The sequence below is a fragment of the Trifolium pratense genome, linkage group LG6 (genome assembly GCF_020283565.1).
Source record: "Trifolium pratense cultivar HEN17-A07 linkage group LG6, ARS_RC_1.1, whole genome shotgun sequence".
Classification (NCBI taxonomy): domain Eukaryota; kingdom Viridiplantae; phylum Streptophyta; class Magnoliopsida; order Fabales; family Fabaceae; genus Trifolium; species Trifolium pratense.
In genome coordinates this window covers 44,165,123-44,185,725 of record NC_060064.1, presented here as the reverse complement: position 1 = coordinate 44,185,725, position 20,603 = coordinate 44,165,123, and the positions used below count along the sequence as shown (strand labels likewise).

Genomic DNA, 20,603 nt, shown 5'->3' with positions numbered 1-20,603 from the left:
CCAAACATCAGAAAATCTAGCATCAGCACGATCATCACGACCTTCAGCTCCACGTTTTTACCAATTTTTGAAATTTACTTTGGAGGGTCCTGCTTGACCTACCATTTAAAATTTGACCAAACATCGGATCATTTTTATTAAATCAAATGCGGCAACTTTTGAGACCTTGGAATTTTTCCACTTTGCATAAACAATTTTAAGCGCTTCAGTTTTCATGTTGCCCACGCTTCACCATTGATACAACCTCTAGCATTCCCTCTTCTATAAAAGAAAAATGAGAAAATAAATTATAACCAAAGTGAGAAAAGACACAAAAGTAATTAACTATATCAAGAAAAATACAATAAAATAAATAAATTATAACTAAAGGTGAGAAAATTAATACCTTGCATGTTTGTGAGTGAGATTAAGCTGCAAAAAGCTGACATCCTAATACACAAACCTTTTTCTCTTTAGTTGATAATGCATTCCCCCTTGTTTTGATAGGAATTCAAAACTTTGTTATTATCGAATGCAAAGGTATTATTATTTGATATGATATTCTGACTTGTATACCGCTAAATGTTTAATTGAGTATTTGGATGATTATGTAACATAGAACTCTTATGGTTCAGTCCGGTTCAATAGCATGCTCAGTCCAACTATCAGATCAGATCGGTTGATTTCCGGTTCCCGATTCAACCGGTTGGTTCGATCCGGTTTTTATAACACTGAGTGTAATTTTTGTTTTTCCCCTTATAATTGGGACGGAGGGAGTATTTAAAAAAAAATGCTAACTATTCGATCCTTATTATAAGAAGTTTACTTTTTTAGATTTATAGAATATTTGATTATCTTATTTATTATATAATATGGACCAAATACATATAACATTTTATAAATCTAAAAAGTAAATTTTTTATTATAATAAAGATAAAAAAAAAGAAGAGTTTAATGGTGATGCATGAACAATGTAATTTTTTTTACATGATCATCTAATAAAAAATCACCAACCTTCTATGTCATATGAAGAAAGTGGGGTAAAGTGATGAAATACACGGTTGTCATTGGTTGACAGTGTAAAATTATATTACACTGTTAGAACATATTCCTTTTCTAAAAAAAAAGAAGTAAAATTATATTAAAATTTATGCCGTGAATATTTATACAAAAGTATACTAACTAATAATAATAATGTCTTGAAAGTTGTATTACTTAAAGTCGAAAAGATATAATTTTTAATATAATTTTTAATATAATTTTTAGAAAATAAGTAAAATATTTACTTTTGGTAATTCTTTTAAGGACACTCATTAGAATAGTCTTTAAAATTGGTAATCATTTTTTAGGCGACACTATGCTTAAATCAAAAATTGGTAATGGAGTTCAACACTTGATATGGCTGGCTACCCTTGGTGTATTTAGAAGATGAGAAATAATATGGTGTTCAATGGACTTATTCCAAACGATTCTCTATTGATCGATGATATTAAAGCTACCTGTTAGTTTTGGTTTAAGGGTCGCAAAAGTCGAAACTCCTCTTTCTCTTTTTATGACTGGTGTAATAATCCTCTTGCATGTCTCGAAAACATTTAATCATATGCTTTATATTGTAAGAGATTGAGTACCCGTTATACTCCCTTATAATAAATTTTTGTTTATAAAAAAAAATACTCTCATCTCATAATTATAAAATAAAAAAATTAAAGAGTACTTAGAGTAGGTTTTTTTTTTTTTTGGATTTCAACGTCAGTTTAATCTGGTTCGGGGGTCAGTTTTGACATCAAGTGATTCCAGCCCTCTCCTGATCGCAGTTGCGTGGATCGAACCGCGATCCTACCTACCAAGTTTAACACCAATCACCACTAAACCAACTAACGATTGATGTACTTAGAGTAGGTTTGGTGTAATGAAAGATTTGAATATTAATTGTAAACTAAAAAATCCAGAATAAAACTCAAAAGAAAATCTGAAGAAAAGAAAGCAGTATTGTAATTTTGACCCATTTACATAGAAACTTGTGAAAAGAATTTTGAACAGAGAAAAGAAAGTCATGCCATACCGCCACGTGGAAAAACAGAGCGAAACGAAGAAAAGAAAGAGAAGCAGTTAATGGCAGTTAGAGCGGTGATGAGTTAGTTAAACACGCTCAGTGATTAACGCTTATAATAACTTAACCATAGTTAACTTAACTTAACCTCTCTCCAATTTCATTTCTCTCTTTCTTTTTTCCCTATATATAAATCCCTCTCCCTCCCATTTCTCTTCCATTTCTCTTTGCCTCCATTTTCTTCTTCTTTTTTCTCACTCACAAATCCAAAACAGAGTGTAAAGAAGAAACAGAGAACACAAAAACACACACACAGAGAAAAAGTTGAAGAAGCTTCAATGGAGTTACGGTTTTCATCACAGTTCGTTTTCAGCATTCTCGTTATTGCTCTTCTTTTTGCTTTCACCAATGGAATTAATCACAATGAGAATCACAAATCCACTGAATCACGGTAAACAGAGCCAAAAACACATTATAGAAGCTTCTTCGATTCATCGTTACTTCATAAGCTTTATAATTCACTGGATTTTCATTTTTGATTAGCAAATTGTTTAAGATTTAAGATTTCAATTTTTATTGCGATTTTTATGATTAGAATGTGAATGTGTTTGTGAAATGTTAATAGGATTGTGAATGAAGAAGAGAAGTTCAAGATGCAGAGCTTGAAGAATTCATCAATGGCGGAAAGGTTAGTGTCGTTTATTTTTTTGCTACTACACCGGTTTTGGAGTTTTTGTGATGGTTAACATCGGAGCGTACACGTGGCGTAAAGATGTAGATAACCGTTGGATTAGCAATTTAGCATTATCTTAGTGAGATTTAGTTCAGAATGGAAACTGAATAAAGTCATGAACATTAAGTACTATTTGCCGTCATTCAGATCGGATCTGAAAAATCTGAACCGTTGATATTTTTCATTAGAAGATTTAATTCAATGCTTTTGATTGTTTGATTGTTAATTTTGTCATTTAGTTTAGTGATCGAAACGGTGCCGTTTAGTTGATTTTTGTTGTTTATGCATTTTTCACAGTTCAAGTGATGATATCAACGAACATGCAGTTGATAATCCAGAGGAGATTGCTTCCATGGTTGAAACGTAATAATTCTATCTCTCCTTTATTAACTTACATATAAAAATCTGCATTATTTTTTTTATGTTTTGTTTTTTAGTGATATATTATTGGTTATCTCATTTAATTGCACATGTGCTTGATAGATTAGTTTATACTCCTTTTTTTTCTTCTCTCTTCTTTCAGAAAACTCACATGATCATGAACATTATATTTAGATCAGTAGATTAAGCACAGTCTACACCACTTGTCTTTAGTTAGTCTTGTTTTTTGTTTATGTTTTTAGCTAATACTTTTTGGCAGTAGTGATTTGTAAAACTTAATTCAACGGATAATATTAATATTATTAAATTTGATATGTTTACTTGAGCTCGAATTCAGGACCGGACCATGTAGTTTAGAGATAAAAAAAGAAAAAGTTCTAATAAGATTCTATTCTTTTTTGTTAGTGAAATTAAGATTCTTCATATTGAGAAAAATCACAGTTAAATTGGTTGATATGGTCCCAAATTGCGGTCATAGGGACAATGATGGTGACATGGTGTTACCAAAATAAAATTGCAGATGGGGACTTTTTTAAAGATCTAGTAATAGTAAAGGACAAAAGAAAGAAAACACCATTGATAATTTGTTATGAATCCTTCTTTTGGAAAGATACATTAGATATTTAGATGTCATTTCCATGCATTTTTTATAGTCAAAGTATTTGATTTGAGTTTTAATAATTGAAAGCTACAATGCTGTTTGAGTAGAACTTGTAGAAGCAATATTAAGTCACTAGCAACTTTTGATTGTTGAGCAGAGCTTATGCCAAAATTTATGCCTCTAGTACTACAAGGATAAGATATCAGTATCACTGATAGATCTACAGTAGTAGTATTTAATTAGAATTAATGGAAATCATATGAAAATTCCTCGTCTGAGTAAATATCAGCATGGCAAAACGCCACTGCTATAAAAAGTTAGAAATTATTGCTTGGAAAGGACCCACCATTTTTTATTTTCACTACTAGCATTTAAAATTCCCTATTTGATGATCTTATATTCTTTGATGCCATTCACACTCTGACGCAATTTTAGATCTTCAAATTAATTAAGTCTCCTCTGGTCTTCTTATATAATTAATAAATATAATCTGGCTTTAATTAATTCTTCACGTTCTGAAGTTCCCTTGCATGGTGCTTAATGAATCAATTGCCATGTTCTTTGCATATGGGATCAATTTGAAGGCATAATTTTTTATTTGCCAGCTTAACCACATGCTAATGTTGTGAAATGAGATCCGACCATTTCGGTCATAATAAATTTTTCTGTCTTTATCATTTCATTTCCCTTATCCTAAAATTGCATTTTACAAGTACAAACACCGTCACGTACCTAAACTCCAAGATTCACTACTTCAATCAAACTCATTTGTTTTACGTATACTTCTTTTGTTGTTTAATAGATAGTTTTGTGTATACTTTGATTTTTAAAGTTCTTCCTAAACATTTCTTTGTTTTAGTGGTCCCTCCTAAACACATGTCTTGGCGGAGATTTGGTGAAAGTTACTTTCTCCTATGCCACTTTGTTTTACCATAAATAAACTATACAAAATATTTTAATTATATATAGGCCCTTTATTTATTGCGAACTACCCCTTCTACTATGGCTGGGACACACACTTTATATGTCATATTAAGGGTAGTAGTAATTGTTTTTGTTAATTAATATCCAAATCATGAATTTCAAGATCCTCATGATGTTTAGAGTTGGTGTCTAATTATCCCTCGTTTGTCTTTTTATAGACATGTTTAAATTCATTTCAATCACATCCATAAATCTTACACATAACAGAGTTTACTATGAAAATCAAAATCAGTAAATCACTCTCCAATAGTCATATGGATAAAACAACAGTAATTAGTCGGCAAAACAATGTTCACTACAAATCCAGACTAATAGGAATTCATACAGTTCTGTGTCCCACATCCTCTAACAATGTAGGGTAAGTCACATGAATGTGCTACCATTCTCCAGCCTGTCTACAAGCACAAGCTCCAAACATGCATCTGTGGTTTAACCATAACATTTTCTAGATATATATAGTTGTGTTTTGGCAGGTATAGCAGCTACTATCTGACACATATATGAGACCCCCATGAACTTAATAAATGACCAAGAATCAGGAACTTAATAATAATAATGTTAATAATAATGCTTTCACCACCGACACCTCACAATACTAGTACTAGACAGAAACTAGATCTTCCCCAACTTATCATTTATTTCTAGTAGATATATTGAAATTTTAGGATCATGCCAACCCTCCTTATTCCGTATACACCGTATCATTCAATCCGTATCATAATAATTGTAGACCCACATGACCGACGCCCCTGTCTCATCCCTCAAGTGAGTGTGACATCAATAATAATTTCACATCATACTGTTAATCATTGATTGCGTTCAAGTTTTGACAAACGGGTAATTTAAGACTAATAGTCAAACAAATAAAAATTCCTTTTTTACAAGTATAACTTCTAACTCCCATGTAGAGTTCGTTAGGAGGCAAACTAATGAGGTCGTTCATGCTCTTGCAATGGGTAGCTGTATATTTAACTAGTTTCCGTATCCTTATTGATATTCCTACGTGTATTCAATCTATTATTAAGTCAAAAAGAAAAAGTATAGCTTCTAAAATTATTGGTATATCAATATTAATGTAGAGTTATGAATCTAATGATAAAATTCCATGAATGTTGAATTGAATAGAAAAGACTTGTTAAATTTTAAACAGGACTATACGCAATCACACGGAGAGAAGGAATCTGAATTTTTTCTCATGTGGGACTGGAAATCCAATGGATGACTGCTGGCGCTGTGACAAGCGTTGGGCCTTCAGGCGAAAGAGGTTAGCTGATTGTGCCATTGGTTTTGGTCGCAATGCAATTGGTGGGCGCGATGGAAGGTACTATGTTGTGACAAACCCTAAAGACGATGACCCTGTGAACCCAAGACCGGGGACTCTTCGTCATGCTGTCATTCAAGACAGACCATTGTGGATTGTGTTCAAGAGAGACATGGTGATCACCCTGAAGCAAGAACTCATCATGAACAGCTTCAAGACTATTGATGGTCGTGGCGTAAATGTTCATATTGCCTTTGGGGCCTGCATTACTATCCAGTTTATAACCAATGTCATCATCCATGGTGTTCATATCCATGATTGTAAGCCGACAGGGAATGCTATGGTTCGCAGCTCACCTTCCCATTTTGGATGGAGGACTATGGCTGATGGTGATGCCATTTCCATCTTTGGTTCCAGTCATATTTGGATTGATCACAATTCTCTTTCCAATTGTGCTGATGGTCTTGTTGATGCTATTATGGGCTCCACTGCCATTACCATTTCAAATAACTATTTCACCCACCACAATGAGGTAAACAGAAATGAAGTAACATTAATTAATTCTATATGCTTTTGCCTTTTCTTAGTTATTTTAAGATACTTATATTTAGAATTTTTTTATTCAATTTTATATCAAGTAGTAATAAGATTGAATAGATAATTAAAGTCTTGAGATTAATTGAGTTCAAAATTATACAGGTTATTCTATTGGGTCACAGTGACTCATATGTCCGTGACAAGCAGATGCAAGTAACCATTGCATACAACCATTTTGGGGAGGGTCTTATCCAAAGGATGCCAAGGTAACTAGTTGTAAATTATTTGATTTTAATCCTTTTGGAGGGGGAACAGATTATAAGTCTGGGCTTTGGATCTTCTTATTTGGTATTTCATAGATTTTATATGTTCATGCACTAACAATGGATTGTCTATGATAATGCAGGTGTAGACATGGGTATTTCCATGTAGTAAACAATGACTATACTCACTGGGTGATGTATGCCATTGGAGGCAGTGCTCAACCCACAATTAACAGCCAAGGGAACAGATACCTTGCCCCTCAGAACCCTTTTGCTAAGGAGGTAACATATTCTTATAACCTTAATGTTGATAGCTAATGAAACATGTCATGATAATGATAAACTTTATTAAATATTGGGGAATTTGATGTTTACAGGTGACAAAGAGAGTCGATACAGGGGAAGGCGTATGGAGAGGTTGGAATTGGAGGTCTGAAGGAGACCTTTTACTAAATGGAGCTTTTTTCACTCCATCAGGAGCAGGAGCTGGAGCAAGCTATGCAAGAGCATCAAGTTTGGGTGCTAAATCGTCTTCTTTAGTCGGTACTTTAACCTCAGGTGCCGGTGTTCTTAACTGTCGCAGAGGTACATTGTGTTAATACAAAACACTATCAACAATCAAAGGAGTAAAGAGAAAGAATCAAAGCAAACTGAAAAAAGAAAAAATTGAAGAAAAAAAGCATAATGGAATGGAATGGAAGAAAGAAAATTTTTCATTCTTTTTCCTCTTATTATTACATTGTTATAGATGTATTGGATTGGATGAGTATGCACTAGCAGCAACTGTTAATTTACACCCATTGTTTTTCTTGGCAACAGTTAGATAATTGGGGGTAAAAATTGTACATTTTATGAGAACTGTTATTGGATCGATAACAATGATTGCTTAGAAGCTATTTCTCACTTTTGGAGATTGGCTTGTGCAAAAGAGATTTCCCTTTAATTTTCTAAGGGATCCAAAATTTATTTTACTCTCTTTTTTGTCTGCCTATATATGTATCACCTGCTGTATGGTCTTTTGATCTTGTTGAATAGTAGCCATATAGATTGTGTTTGTGTGCCATTCATTTAGAAAACACTTGATTTGTCCCAAATGAAATGGGCAATAGGAATGTATTGATGAACAAGTTGGTGTTCAAATCAGAATTTATCATCTTATACTCCTTCTTTGTTTATGCGCAAATTATCCTTTTCCAATTGCTAAAATAGTCAACTGTGTTATATTAAACATCAAAATGAACAATGTGACATGGTATATATTTGTTTCTCTTTTACATTTCATCTCGTACAATTTACACATTTAAAAAATACACGCAAAATAAAAAGACACCATATTCAACAATAAAATTTTGATATCCATACATTATTTTGCAAAATTATTTGTGCACCATAAATTATATGCACTTGCAAATCAAAAAGTTCCTTTAGTCGTCGGGGCTAGATATTACTCCCTCCATCTCTTATTATAATTCCCGCAAAAAAAATTTACGTGTATTAAGAAAAAATAATTGTACTAATAAATTTGTTAAACAATTAGTATGTCACTTTTATATATGTTGACAAATACAATTATTTCTATCATAGGTTTGTGAGCTAAATTTGTAGTTTTGTGAACTATGCGCAAATAATTTAGGAGTATACTTTTTGGGCAGAGGTTGTCTCCAATGAGATTGTCACTAGATATCCTGGTGTTAATCTCTGCTCTTTAATCTTCCGGTGTTTCTTTTTTACATTTCATCTCGTACAATTTACACATTTAAAAAATACACACAAAATAAAAAGATGGCATATTCAACGGTAAAATTTTGATATTCAGGCATCATTTAATGAAAGATGCCCCTTTTTTTTTGTAACTTTGTCAATAATTCTGAATTGCTCTCATCTAAATTTATTTGTCTACTAAAAGAAATACTCCATCCGTCCTAAATTATAAGGGAAAAAAGACCATTTTTTTTATCCCAAATTATAAGGGAAAATACTCAAATTTGACCAATTTAATTTTATAGTTCCAAAAATACCCCTTGTTATATTTTCCAAAACAATTAATTATTAGGATTGCAGTGCTACTGGTAATACAGTACCGATGTTGGAGTTTAATTTTGTGTGGGTCACGTTTTGCAATTCTCAAATGGAATGAATATGATATAATGGAGTTGCAGAGTTACTTTTAAATGGAGTACCGAGATGCACTTGGAAATTAGGTACTTAAAAATTAGGAGTAGGATATTAAATGATTTTGCTTTTTTATGGAATAAGTTAATAGGGGTACTTTTGGAAACAAAATTATGTTTTTGATAAATTTTAGAATATTAAATGCATTTCTTAATAAGTGTGTTTTTTTTTTCTCTTATAAATCGGGACGGAGGGAGTACTATGTTTTCTTTCTAATTTTACTCATCTGAAAGGAAAAAGGAAAGAAAAAAAAACGATATTTTTTTCTCATTATGTTAGATAGCTTCAATAGAAGGTGTTTTTTAAAAGGTAAATTCTTTGATACAAGTTTTATTTGAATATGTATCGGTACACTGTTAAGGTGAATAATTTTAATAGGTTTACAAATAGTGTTTATGAATTTTTTAAATACCCCTTTAACACCCAAATTTCAAAGCATGTTGAGCGGCCTTACAACATATTGAAAGGCCTAAAGAGAATTTTTCTTAATTTTGAACTTATTAAAATTATCCACATCATCAGAATACCAATGCATCCAGAATATTCACTTTTTTAAAAATCATTGAAAAGTAAAAATAGTTCTCATAACTTTTGTACAATATAGGAATGAAATAAATTTTTGGGATGAGACATTTTTGAAAATTACTTTTTAGGCTCCCGTGGTGCTCCCCGACCCCCCAAAAACCCAAAAATACCCCTTATTTTTGGACCTAGGTTGGTTTGTCTTTTACAATCCGAAATCAAAATAGCGCAAAACAAATTCGGAGCATACCACCCGAAAGGCAAATAAGCAGAACAATGCTCCATCTTCTTCTCCACCATAAAGAGTCATCGGAAACGCAGCGCCGCACCATATTCTTCTTCTCTGCCGCAACCCCATCATTCACTTAATTCAGGTTCAACCATTATTTCTTTTATGAATGGAACAAGGAGCCAATTATTTGTTTGAAAAGAGGAAAGAGTGAAGGCACAAGGACTAACATATGCCTATTGTTGCTGTATGAGTTTTTCTTTTGTTTCTGGAATTGACATTTAAAGCTATATTTCTGTTTCAATAAGAAGATTTTCTTTATGGATTTACTTTTGATTTTTAATTGTGAGTTTATTTGTTAGAGCACAACAACTTCAGAAAGTATTTGGATTCGTATTATGGGTTCCAAAATGACATGGGGTAATTTTGTCAACTTGGGGGCTTGGAAGCAACATAGGAGGGCCTAAAGAGCAAAAAAATGACATTTTTTGTGATCATAAAGTAAGCCTATATATATTTGCTCATCCTTGTTGAGCTGGGCTTGCACATATATATATATATAGAATGTCTTTTGCTCTTTCACTACGTTAAATAAAAGAGAAATTTTGAAATTGTTATCCCCTATTTAAGTAGTAGAGCAGTAAGTGTGAATTTCAGACAGATAAATAAATTTATCGTCCTTAATAGTTTTGACAAGTGAACACGCGCACGACAATTCAAATGTCTTTTGCCCTTTGATTTTTTTTTTAAATTTCCTAATAAAGTTATTGGCAAATTTTTATTACTTTGTGGCAAAATTTTATGCCAATAAATGATTTTAAATTTTGTCTGCCAAAAATATTATTGACACTGTTTGTAGTTGTGTTACCAAGATACATGACACGGTCAATCCAAGCCCTCATTAATTTCTCCTTCACTGGCACCAAAATATTACCATTCACATATTCAACAAAGTTCGAAAATTGTGCAACGTCAGCATGACTTGCCATATATGCCACATGCCAAGTCAATGCATACGTGACAAGTGACGTGGTTATAATTAGTGGGGGCCATACTTTTTCAAAACGGATTAAAGTTAGAGGGACAAAATCATAAGTTTGTGAAAGTTAGAGAGCAAAAAATACTATTATGAAAGTTAAGGATCAAAATTGAAAGTGTGTCAATATTAAAGGGCATAAGTACGATTTAACCAAAATATTTTGAGTTAGTTGGTGTTATATGCAAAACAAGGAAAGAAAGTGGATTAGACATGAATACCCGAGAGCTTTTTCATGTGGCAATTAATACACATAAATACTATAAAATTATATTATAATGTCACTTTGTTATGTCTATTTCTAAACTATTTTAAAAAAAAATATTTTATGGTGAAATATGATTAGATGAATATGTAATTTTTTTTAGTTTAGTAGTTTGGTAGCTAAATTTTTTATCTCAAAAGTAAATAAGTGGAATGTCTGGAATTTGAATTTGAACTTTTATATATATATATATATATATATATATATATATATATATATATATATAATATGATGTTCCTATCGACTCATATAAAATCTGCCCTTATTAATTATATATTATTGGACAATATACATATATTATTTCATGATGGTTGTGTATCCCCATCACAATCTATAAGGGAAGAAACATAATAAGAGAAAAAAGCAATAGGTAGACAATAGACTATAGAATTAAAAAGAACTAATTTGTTATTAATGTTGCAAAAAGTTCTCTAAAGTTCTTCTGTCACTATCATTGATATCCACAGAATCCATCAACTGTGTTAGCCTTTCACTTAGATCGTCCACCTCTTTCTGCAGCCTCCTAATGTGATTTAATGTTTCCTGCAAGATCTTGGATGTTGATTGCTGCAACACAACACAAACTTTATTTACTTGTTGGAAAAAAAAGAAACTCTTCAAAAACAAGTACTATATGATTTCCAGGAAGAAAAAAAAAACTTCATTTGAGCTGATGTGCTTAGACTAAAATTTTGCATTTTTATATTCGAGTTCGATTTCTATTGAAAATAATTATTGACTAGACTTTACTTACATCTCGGCCGAACTCTGGATTACCGGAGTCCCCTTCTTCTAGGAACTAGAGAGTTGACACAAAAAAATGGTGTGAGAGAATATTTCAACGGTGGAGTATATTCGAATATTTCTTAAAATAGTTTATCGATGGATCAAAAATTTCAGACAATTTTTATTAGCGACATGACTCATTATGATTATGACCCACTATTTATATATACCTTTGTTTTTTAGATGAAGACTTCGTTACAAATTTTATTTAGATATGTATTGATCGACAAATAGTGTATAATATAAAAAAGTTAATAAATATTATTTTTAAACTTATTAAAATAGTCCACCTCAATTGATGTACCGTCATATATCAAAGTAAGATGTGTATTTGAAAATTCCATTTTTTTTATATTACAAACAAGCCTTAAGCTATAAAAGTGACATTTATTATGAGATGAAGGGAGTATCAACTTATGAGAGTGGATTCCCTCATGTACATAGTGCACGAGAGAGGGAGCAGTTTAGATCACAACCATTAAAATTATGTTTTTTAATCTAAAGGTTGTTGTTGGACTGGAGGGTAACTTAATGTGAGAGAATCCAACCTCATCAGCTTATAATAAATTATAAGGTAATGTTAACATGTACCATTAGATCACATGATAAGGTATATACTACTATTAATATAAAAATTCTACATTTAACAATGCAAAAAATTTAATGTTTGAAAATTAAAATGCACAAATTTCAAAAAATATTTTCTACATTTATTTTCTTAACATGTTCCTTTAAGAAAGAACACACTTAACATTCTAATTTTTCTCCATAATTGGTGGTACATTGGTTGTTAATTGTTGAATATGAATATGAAGTCATTAATACTCATGCAATTCATGGTACCAAGCCGGCCAAACATGGACGGAGCTACTCATGAGATGGGGAGGGTCATGATCTGCCTGAAGTTCCAAATTTTTATTTTTTATGGGTATCCATACATATTTTTAATTAACGATTACAATATATATATATATATATATATATATATATATATATATATATATATATATATATATATATATATATTATGCGTTTCAAATATTTATCAATTGAGTGATGTGTAGTAGTGGTAAAGATGTGTGTTTCTTTTGTGAACGACGCAAGTTTGATTTTCTTGTATCCCATTTTTTTAATTTTTAATATTGCAAGATGTGAGATTTGAACCCTCATTTTACATATGAAATTATAATGAACAAACCATTATATCATTAATGATGAATAATATATTATAATAATATATATTTATATTACAAACACGACCTTCGATCATTTTGTTTTTACAAAATACTGTCCTCCCAAAAAAATAAGGAGAATGTTAACTTGTGTCCTTAAGGGCGCATGTTAAGAAAATAAATGTGGAAAAAATTTATTGAACTTGTGGTGTATTCAATTATCTAAAAATTAAATTATTTGTATAATTAAATACTATATTTCTATTTTTAATTAGGTAGCTTAATATGTACTTTTAGGGCACAAGTTAACATGACCCAAAAAATAATAGTAACTCCACCACTGTAGCCAAAACTTTAGTGCAAGTGGAAGTTGTCCTCTTTTACTTACAAACAAATGTTAAGCTTTATTTATTTATTTTTTTAATTTAGTTTTTTATAATCAAATTCAAATATATATTAAAATCATAGAACCAAAATGTTGTTTGGCACAAGATAGAAACCAAAGTTAAAGTTATGTTTGGTATAACGATTTTTACATAAAAATGAATAGTGTAATAGTAAGCATTGCTACTATAAAATAAAAAAAAAAATAAATTAAACTTGCACATGTCATACTTATTTCAATGTTGAAGACTTCTTTTTTAGATAATAATGACGACGACTTTGTTAGATTTAAAAATAAATGGAGTAAATCATAAGATAATTTAAAGTTTTTCTTCAAAATAAATAAAATTAACTTGCAAGTGCTAACTAGCTACTACTTCGATCTTGATTATAAACAAAAAAACAACTAACTTATTGATATTAAGAAAGTTAGTTAAGTGTAATTAATTTTTTTAATCTCATGAAATACAAGTGAATTCTCAATATCCTCCTTTATAAAAATTTGTTCTATGAGAATATATAAAAGATTCATTGAGAAATGAAACTAATATTAGTTGAATGATATTTTGGGATAGACATCATCATTATTATATAGAGTGAAAGTTAATTATACTTGTTTATAATTGAGACAAAAGAATACGAACATTTATTTGTTTATATTTAAAATCGGAGTAGATATACACAATAAAATTGGTTATGTAATTAACTATTGAAAATAAGGTAATTTTTTTTTTTTTGACTCAACAAGGTATGTTATTATATGCAAATCATGCATGAAGAAAGATTAATGTGCTCATCATGAAATCAAGTAAATATTATTCACTAACTTAATGGACATGATCAAATTAATTAATCATACCCTTGAGCTGTTTCTTTGGTTGAGCTGAGGCAATAGTAGTTGTAACCTTGACACAAGATCATTAATCTGTTTCTCTTTGAACATTGAATCTCTTCTCTGACCAGACATGACTCTCTCTATTTCTTAATTTTTCTTGTATTGTGTTTTGTTGCACCAAAATAAGGTGTTTAAATAGAAGAAAATTATGATAGGTTACTGTTTGGTATAGTGTGTTTCATGAAGGCACTGATTAGTTGGAATAAGACACTGATCCTGACAAACATTTAATAAATTTTTTGAGTTGTTTGAATCAACCTCTCTTTGTCACACATTTCAACAGTACACATACATGGCCCACTAAAACTGTTGATTTCATAGTTGTTGCCTAACAAAAACCTTTGGAATATGATATACTATTAGCTTAACTAATACTTGATGCATATATCCTCTATAGGACAACATTAATATTGTTTTGGTGTGGATTAAACATTGAGGGAAGGATATAAGTTATTGGTATGAGTCTTCTTTGTGTCTTGTAAGTCTCATTGATACTAATAATTTAACCTAATGTAGACATTATATTTTAATATTGTGTTTATAATCAATTGTCTTGTCAAGTGATAAGAATTTGTTTTTTGTAACTTATAAGATTATGGTTAAAATTCTATTTGGGATGGTAGTAAAATGATTAGTAATGTAACTTTTATGGATTTGTTTAATGGTGAACAATAAAATAGTGTCTTTCATATTAGTTGGTCCTTAAACCGAATTTAAATATTTCATTAATAAAAAAGATCATTAAACCAACAATGAATTGATTCAAGTGGTAAAAGTGTTGGTCCCCATAAACATGTGGTCAGGGGTTCGATTTCTGACTCATGCGTATGGAGAAAATTCGATTTCTGACGGAGATTAGTCATCGATGATGAAAACTTCGTACTAATATCATTGTAACCCAAAAACTCGAGTTGTGTAGGATAACAACATTAAGAAAAACTCTTTGTGATTTTCAACGTTGCTACATTCCACCAAGATTAATCAAAATATAATGAATGTGACATAATCAACAAAAATATATTATTTCTCTCAGATTGATCGGTCTTTGAGCCAGATAACGAGTCTTAAGATAAAATATATATTAATGTATTACATTTAAGTATATGTACTTAAATAAATCAGTATATAATAAGACTTTTGAAAATCTTATCTTAATTTGGTTAAAAAATAAGTCTCATATAGCCTAGACATGATATAGACTATGTATTGTATAAACACACTCATAAGGTTCTCAATTCTTATATATTTTTTACAAGCGCAGAATTCTGTTAAAATAAAAGTGATATCACACTTAAGAAAAAAGATGAGCAAAAGTTGGAACATAACATGAAAACAACTGCACAATGACAGTAAAATGCAGAAACAACCTTCCAAAAACTATATGACAGAAGAAATAGAACCTACCTACAAATGAAAAACAGAGTTCAGTAGTGCAGAGGTAAGTGTTCTGATTTACCAGTTTCATCTAAAATCAGATTTTCCTTACTTCGCAGCCGAACTCTGAATTATCAGGGCCACCTTCCTTTGAAAACTAGAAAGTAAACCTTTATTTTGATCAAGAATTTTAACGGCGAGATCGACAACATAATCTTTATTTTGATTTCCAATATGAGAGAATTAAAATCGACACCAAGATGTAGAGCATATCGTTTGTTTTATGATAAAATTAAGGTTTGAGGTGTGTGTCTTCTTTGTGTTTTGTTTTTGGTAACTTTATTATTTGTGCAAAATATTCACCAACTTTGTGGATTAGAAAACTTGTCTTTGGATGTTAATTATATTCTTTGACATAGTTGGTTCAGAAGTACTCATCACATTTCTTAATGTTCAATATTCTCTTTGGATTTGGAGCATTTGAAGGTTGAGTTGAGCTATCAAAATCTAAGCCAATCTATAGAGTAATTAAGAATTTAATACTAAGAACACTAGGAATATTAACATATTAACATGATTAACTTAAGTAATACATAGCCCATGTTTGCTATGTTTTATTTAATTAATGTAACTAGAACAACAAAGAAACTTTCCAACTTTTGCTTAAAATACTACACTAATAATTTTGGCCTTATGCTAGAATCAAATCATTACATAGCTAGTTTTGATGCAATCTTAATCTAGCAATTGGTGGGAACACAAAAAATCTAATAGAGCTGTCAGTAGATACATAGGCAGGGAACAAACATGCAAAACATTGGCTATGAAAATAAATTTTAGTATATTGTGATTCACCTTAATTTGGTCTATACTAGTATATTGGTTGTTCCTCTCAATTAGTGAAAGAATTGTATATAAGCTTATTTGGCAATTGCATTGACCTAACTCATGTTTTTTTATTTTAAATGACACTCACAGTCTCTCTAGTTTTTAAAATGCACTTACCTTTTATGTAATTGATAAAAAAAATTGGTTTAATTTTTTTACATCACACTATTTTTTTACATTTTAGACCCAGAAAAAGAAAGGGTTAAACTAAGGTTTACTTGCATTTTTTTTGAACAAGAAGGTTTACTTGCATTGTTTTCATTCCCAATCCTATTTTATTTGAACACTTATTTAGGTGATTAAATTTATTTTGAGACTTTTAGCAAAAAAAAAAAAAAATATTTTGAGACTTGTTTAATGGTAGTTGGTTTTATTTTGACACTTGTTTAATGTTGTTGGGTTTTTATTGGTTCTTTGTTTTATTGAGACTTATTTATTTTGAAGAATAACATTAATATTGTGAGGATATAGCTAATTAAAAGTAAATTAACTTCTAATAGTTTACACGAAACAATTTGGCTCCATGTTAAATTATTCAATATTACTATTTACTACATGATTTGAGTTTGTTAATATTTGGAATTATTTTTTATTATGCGTTGTTGAAAAATATTCCCTTTTCATAAAAAAATAAATAAAGTAGTAAATTATATAGTAAATCTATATGTAGAAAATGAAGAAAAATAAAAAAGTTGTTTGGCGGCGCTTGTTAATAAACGGGGCAGACTTTAATTTTGAGCTCGAATGCCTAGGTTGGCCCTCTCCGTTTTGCTTTTGGACGGGCTTAAGTGGGATGGGCCTAAACGAGAAGGGCTGCCCACTTTGCCACCGCTATCTCTACCCTAGCTATATCCTAATTGACTGTTCCCTAATAAAGTCATTTCTTCTCGTCAAAGCCTTTGCCAGTTGCCACCGAGCCCAAAGGTACCGAACAACCATTAACACATTTCATATGAATATTCTTATCTTTTTGTGGTTAGAAGATCAACCCATCAATATTCAACGGATTCGACAAAATACAATATAAATCCACTTTACTATCTTCAATCCTTTTTATAAGAGACAAATGTGCTCTGAATGGTCAGAACTTGATGGTTCCTCTAGTGGATCTGGTGATGCTGATGATGAGCTAAATTTCACAAGGGAAGGATACCTGCAAAACAATATCACTCTAACGCTCAAGTCAGTAACTGCCAAGATGAGAGTGAATGAATGAATGAAATGTGTGTACCTTGAAGATGAGTGCATATACATGGATATATAGTGAATGGCGTGCATAACCGTTTTGAGCGTACCACTAGTGAAGTGAGTTACAAATAATCTTGTGAATGAGGTCATTTATCCGCCATTGGCCCACTGTGCATTGTAAGGATATGTTGAACCTGTAAAGGTGTCATTTATACGTTGTGGGTGACACTCCATGAGGACGATAGTGCTTTTGGTCCCGTAGTGCAAATGGGCATATTGGCTTCGTGGGCCTTTGGATAGTTCGTATCAAAATGCGTCAACAAAAATTAATATATTTGATTTTTAATATAAACTATATATCATTTTTTTCTTTGTTACCATGATATCGATACAGACTACGGAGTTTCCAACCACATATTTAAGGGGACGAAGACGCTTACCACTTTGACCAATTAATTATAATTTATATATCAATTTTATTGACTTATTTATCTTTTCTGAAAAAGAAACCAAAAATAGTATTAATTAAACCCGTCCTATTTTGGATTGAGTACCCCGTTTTGTATCCCCGATTTTATCTCAATGTGGCATTTTAATGTTGTTGTTTTCCATGGAAACATCTACCCCGTTATGGATCTAAATTTCAATGGACATAAACAATCGAGAAACTGTAATATTGTCGCATGCATAATATAATATTATCTTGTATGCTAATTACTTTCTGTCTCTTTTATTTATTTATGTATTATTTGGATTTTTAAAGATTTGTGAGGATAGAAGGTTGATGTGACGAACCATGTAGAACAAGATGAGTGACTAAACTACTCAAACATGTGTAACATGAATGGGACAACAAAGGAGAGAGAGGCTTCTGGTTGAATCATGTTGATGACCAAAATGGCAAAGACAAAAATCAATTATTTGAGTTTTGGCATCATTTACCAAACCTCTATTTGGTCCCTAATTTTGCGGTAGCAATTTATAGATGTCGTTTGCAGATTGGCTAAACTGCAAGGGCCCATGATTTACTTTCTTTTTTTTAATGCTGCCCATGATTTTTTTAATTAACCTCTGCTTTTTAAGGATGGGGACTTCGATAATTCAGAGTTCGATTGCGAGTTAAGTAAAATCTGACCATGAATTATTTCTACTAGAAATGGAACTTAAATTCTTCTGAACAATTCGACCTAGAAAAAATATCAATCATTTGAATCTAATTTCTTGATTATATTGCCCATGATTTTTTTATTATTTTTTTTGAATTATAATTTAGCACAATACAAAATTTAATACTCGACTTATTTCATAATAATATATATTTTTTATAGATGTTTCCCATGATTGCATCGTAATGTCGAGAGTAACAATATAGTTGGGATGTTCGATTTGGTCCCTTTATTTTTGCACATTTCAAGTCTTTTATAAAAATGAAAAAGTTTTGTTGCAATTTTGTCCTCTTATTTTTTCTAATTTGTAGATTTACTCTCCCTATTTTAAAATATGACAGTTTTTGAACTAAAAAGGTGATGCATATGTTTTAAATGGCGTGATATATGATCTAATGCTAGAAAATTCCCATAAAACTTTATTTAGAACATATCATATACCATCATATTTTAGACCAAATATTGATGGAGGGATCAAAACTGTTAAATTTTAAATTAGAGAACCAATTCTGCAAAAATGGTGAAAATAATAGGACTAAAATGTAATTATTAAGCTAAATAAAAATAATAATAATGATCACATTTATAAATGACTAAATCGATTAAGTGTTTTTTTGCCAAAATGTTGATTAAAAAAAAAGTCAATAAAGAAAAAAAGAAATTTAAGATGAGTTAAATATATTGAAAACAAATTGTAGATTCAAAGTATTTTTGTATAAAAAGGACCGGAAGGAGACAAGAAGTATCTATTGACAAATCTTTGTCGAAGAACTTGTGAGAAAACTGAATTCTCAATTTACAATTTAGTCACACGTTTAAAAACTCTGTAATTCAATTAGATGACCATACCACTAATCAAATAAAAACCAAATTTTGGTAATACAAAATTCTATCACGAGATAAGTAAAGTCTGACAAAAAATTATTCCCACAGTAAATTAAATTCAAGTTCCTCCGAGCGAGCACAATGTCATGGTTAATTATACTTTTATATTGAAAATAATGAAAATGAAAAATGAGTTTCTTATAGGCCAGTCAAATCTGACAGTGCACCCATGTAACAAAAATTCAAAAAGGACCCCATGAGTTTCCATTATAAGCTAAACACACTCATTTTGGTCTATAGTCTTCTTCATCACCTTCTTTCATTGCAGAATTCACGTTACAATTCAATATGCTATATAATGCAACTAAAACGTTGTCTCAAAGATTTATATTGCGCCTAAGTTCATGTACTACGTACTATGCTATATCATGCGCAAGTAACGTGTTGAGTAGTGTCCTATGTAAATGTATGATTACATTACATGGTTTTAATGACTACGTAAATATGCAGTAGCTGGCAAACTTCAATTTGGAATTTGGACATATTTATGTACTTTTTTTCATTCATAATATTAACATCAATCATTGAAGTTTCTGATTTCAGGAATCACATGCAAACGCATGCGTATGGCGGATCTTAGTAGACTGGGGCGGGTCAGTCCAAAAATTAATATAAACTACTTAATTTTGTTTTCACTCGATATTTTGAAGAAATAATGATATTTCTCCGTTAAGTTAATTCAATTGATAGTGATTAGAAATATTATTGGAGGAATTATGTGGCTCAAATTCAGGACCCTTAAACCCTTAAATGCACAATTTTCAATATAAAACTATAAAATGCATATGTTTTAGCAAGACATATATTCATAACATTTTTTTTGGCTAAGTAACTGAGTTACTAGAATTTCAC

The 20,603-nt window shown here is 30.7% G+C and overlaps 2 protein-coding genes across 3 annotated transcripts; one reads left to right on the top strand and one right to left on the bottom strand.

Annotated features, from left to right (window-relative positions):
- Positions 1-2,244: 2,244 nt before the first annotated feature.
- LOC123888046 (probable pectate lyase 8) lies at positions 2,245-7,964 on the top strand. The gene is made up of 7 exons (XM_045936997.1): positions 2,245-2,480; positions 2,655-2,717; positions 3,060-3,125; positions 5,879-6,521; positions 6,689-6,792; positions 6,933-7,071; positions 7,167-7,964. The coding sequence occupies exons 1-7, from the start codon at positions 2,368-2,370 to the stop codon at positions 7,386-7,388; spliced, it is 1,350 nt and encodes a 449-aa protein (XP_045792953.1). The 5' UTR covers positions 2,245-2,367; the 3' UTR covers positions 7,389-7,964.
- Positions 7,965-11,254: 3,290 nt separating this feature from the next.
- On the bottom strand, positions 11,255-14,376 carry LOC123888045 (transcription factor PRE6-like). 2 transcript variants are annotated; one of them, XM_045936995.1, is made up of 3 exons: positions 14,215-14,376; positions 11,768-11,812; positions 11,255-11,580 (listed from the first exon to the last, which is right to left on the bottom strand). In XM_045936995.1, exons 1-3 carry the CDS (start codon positions 14,320-14,322, stop codon positions 11,425-11,427), a joined length of 309 nt encoding a protein of 102 aa, XP_045792951.1. In that variant the 5' UTR covers positions 14,323-14,376; the 3' UTR covers positions 11,255-11,424. The 2 variants fall into 2 exon arrangements, with proteins under 2 accessions (XP_045792951.1, XP_045792952.1); XM_045936996.1 differs by lacking the exon at positions 11,768-11,812 and having other exon boundaries at positions 14,215-14,375.
- Positions 14,377-20,603: the final 6,227 nt, after the last annotated feature.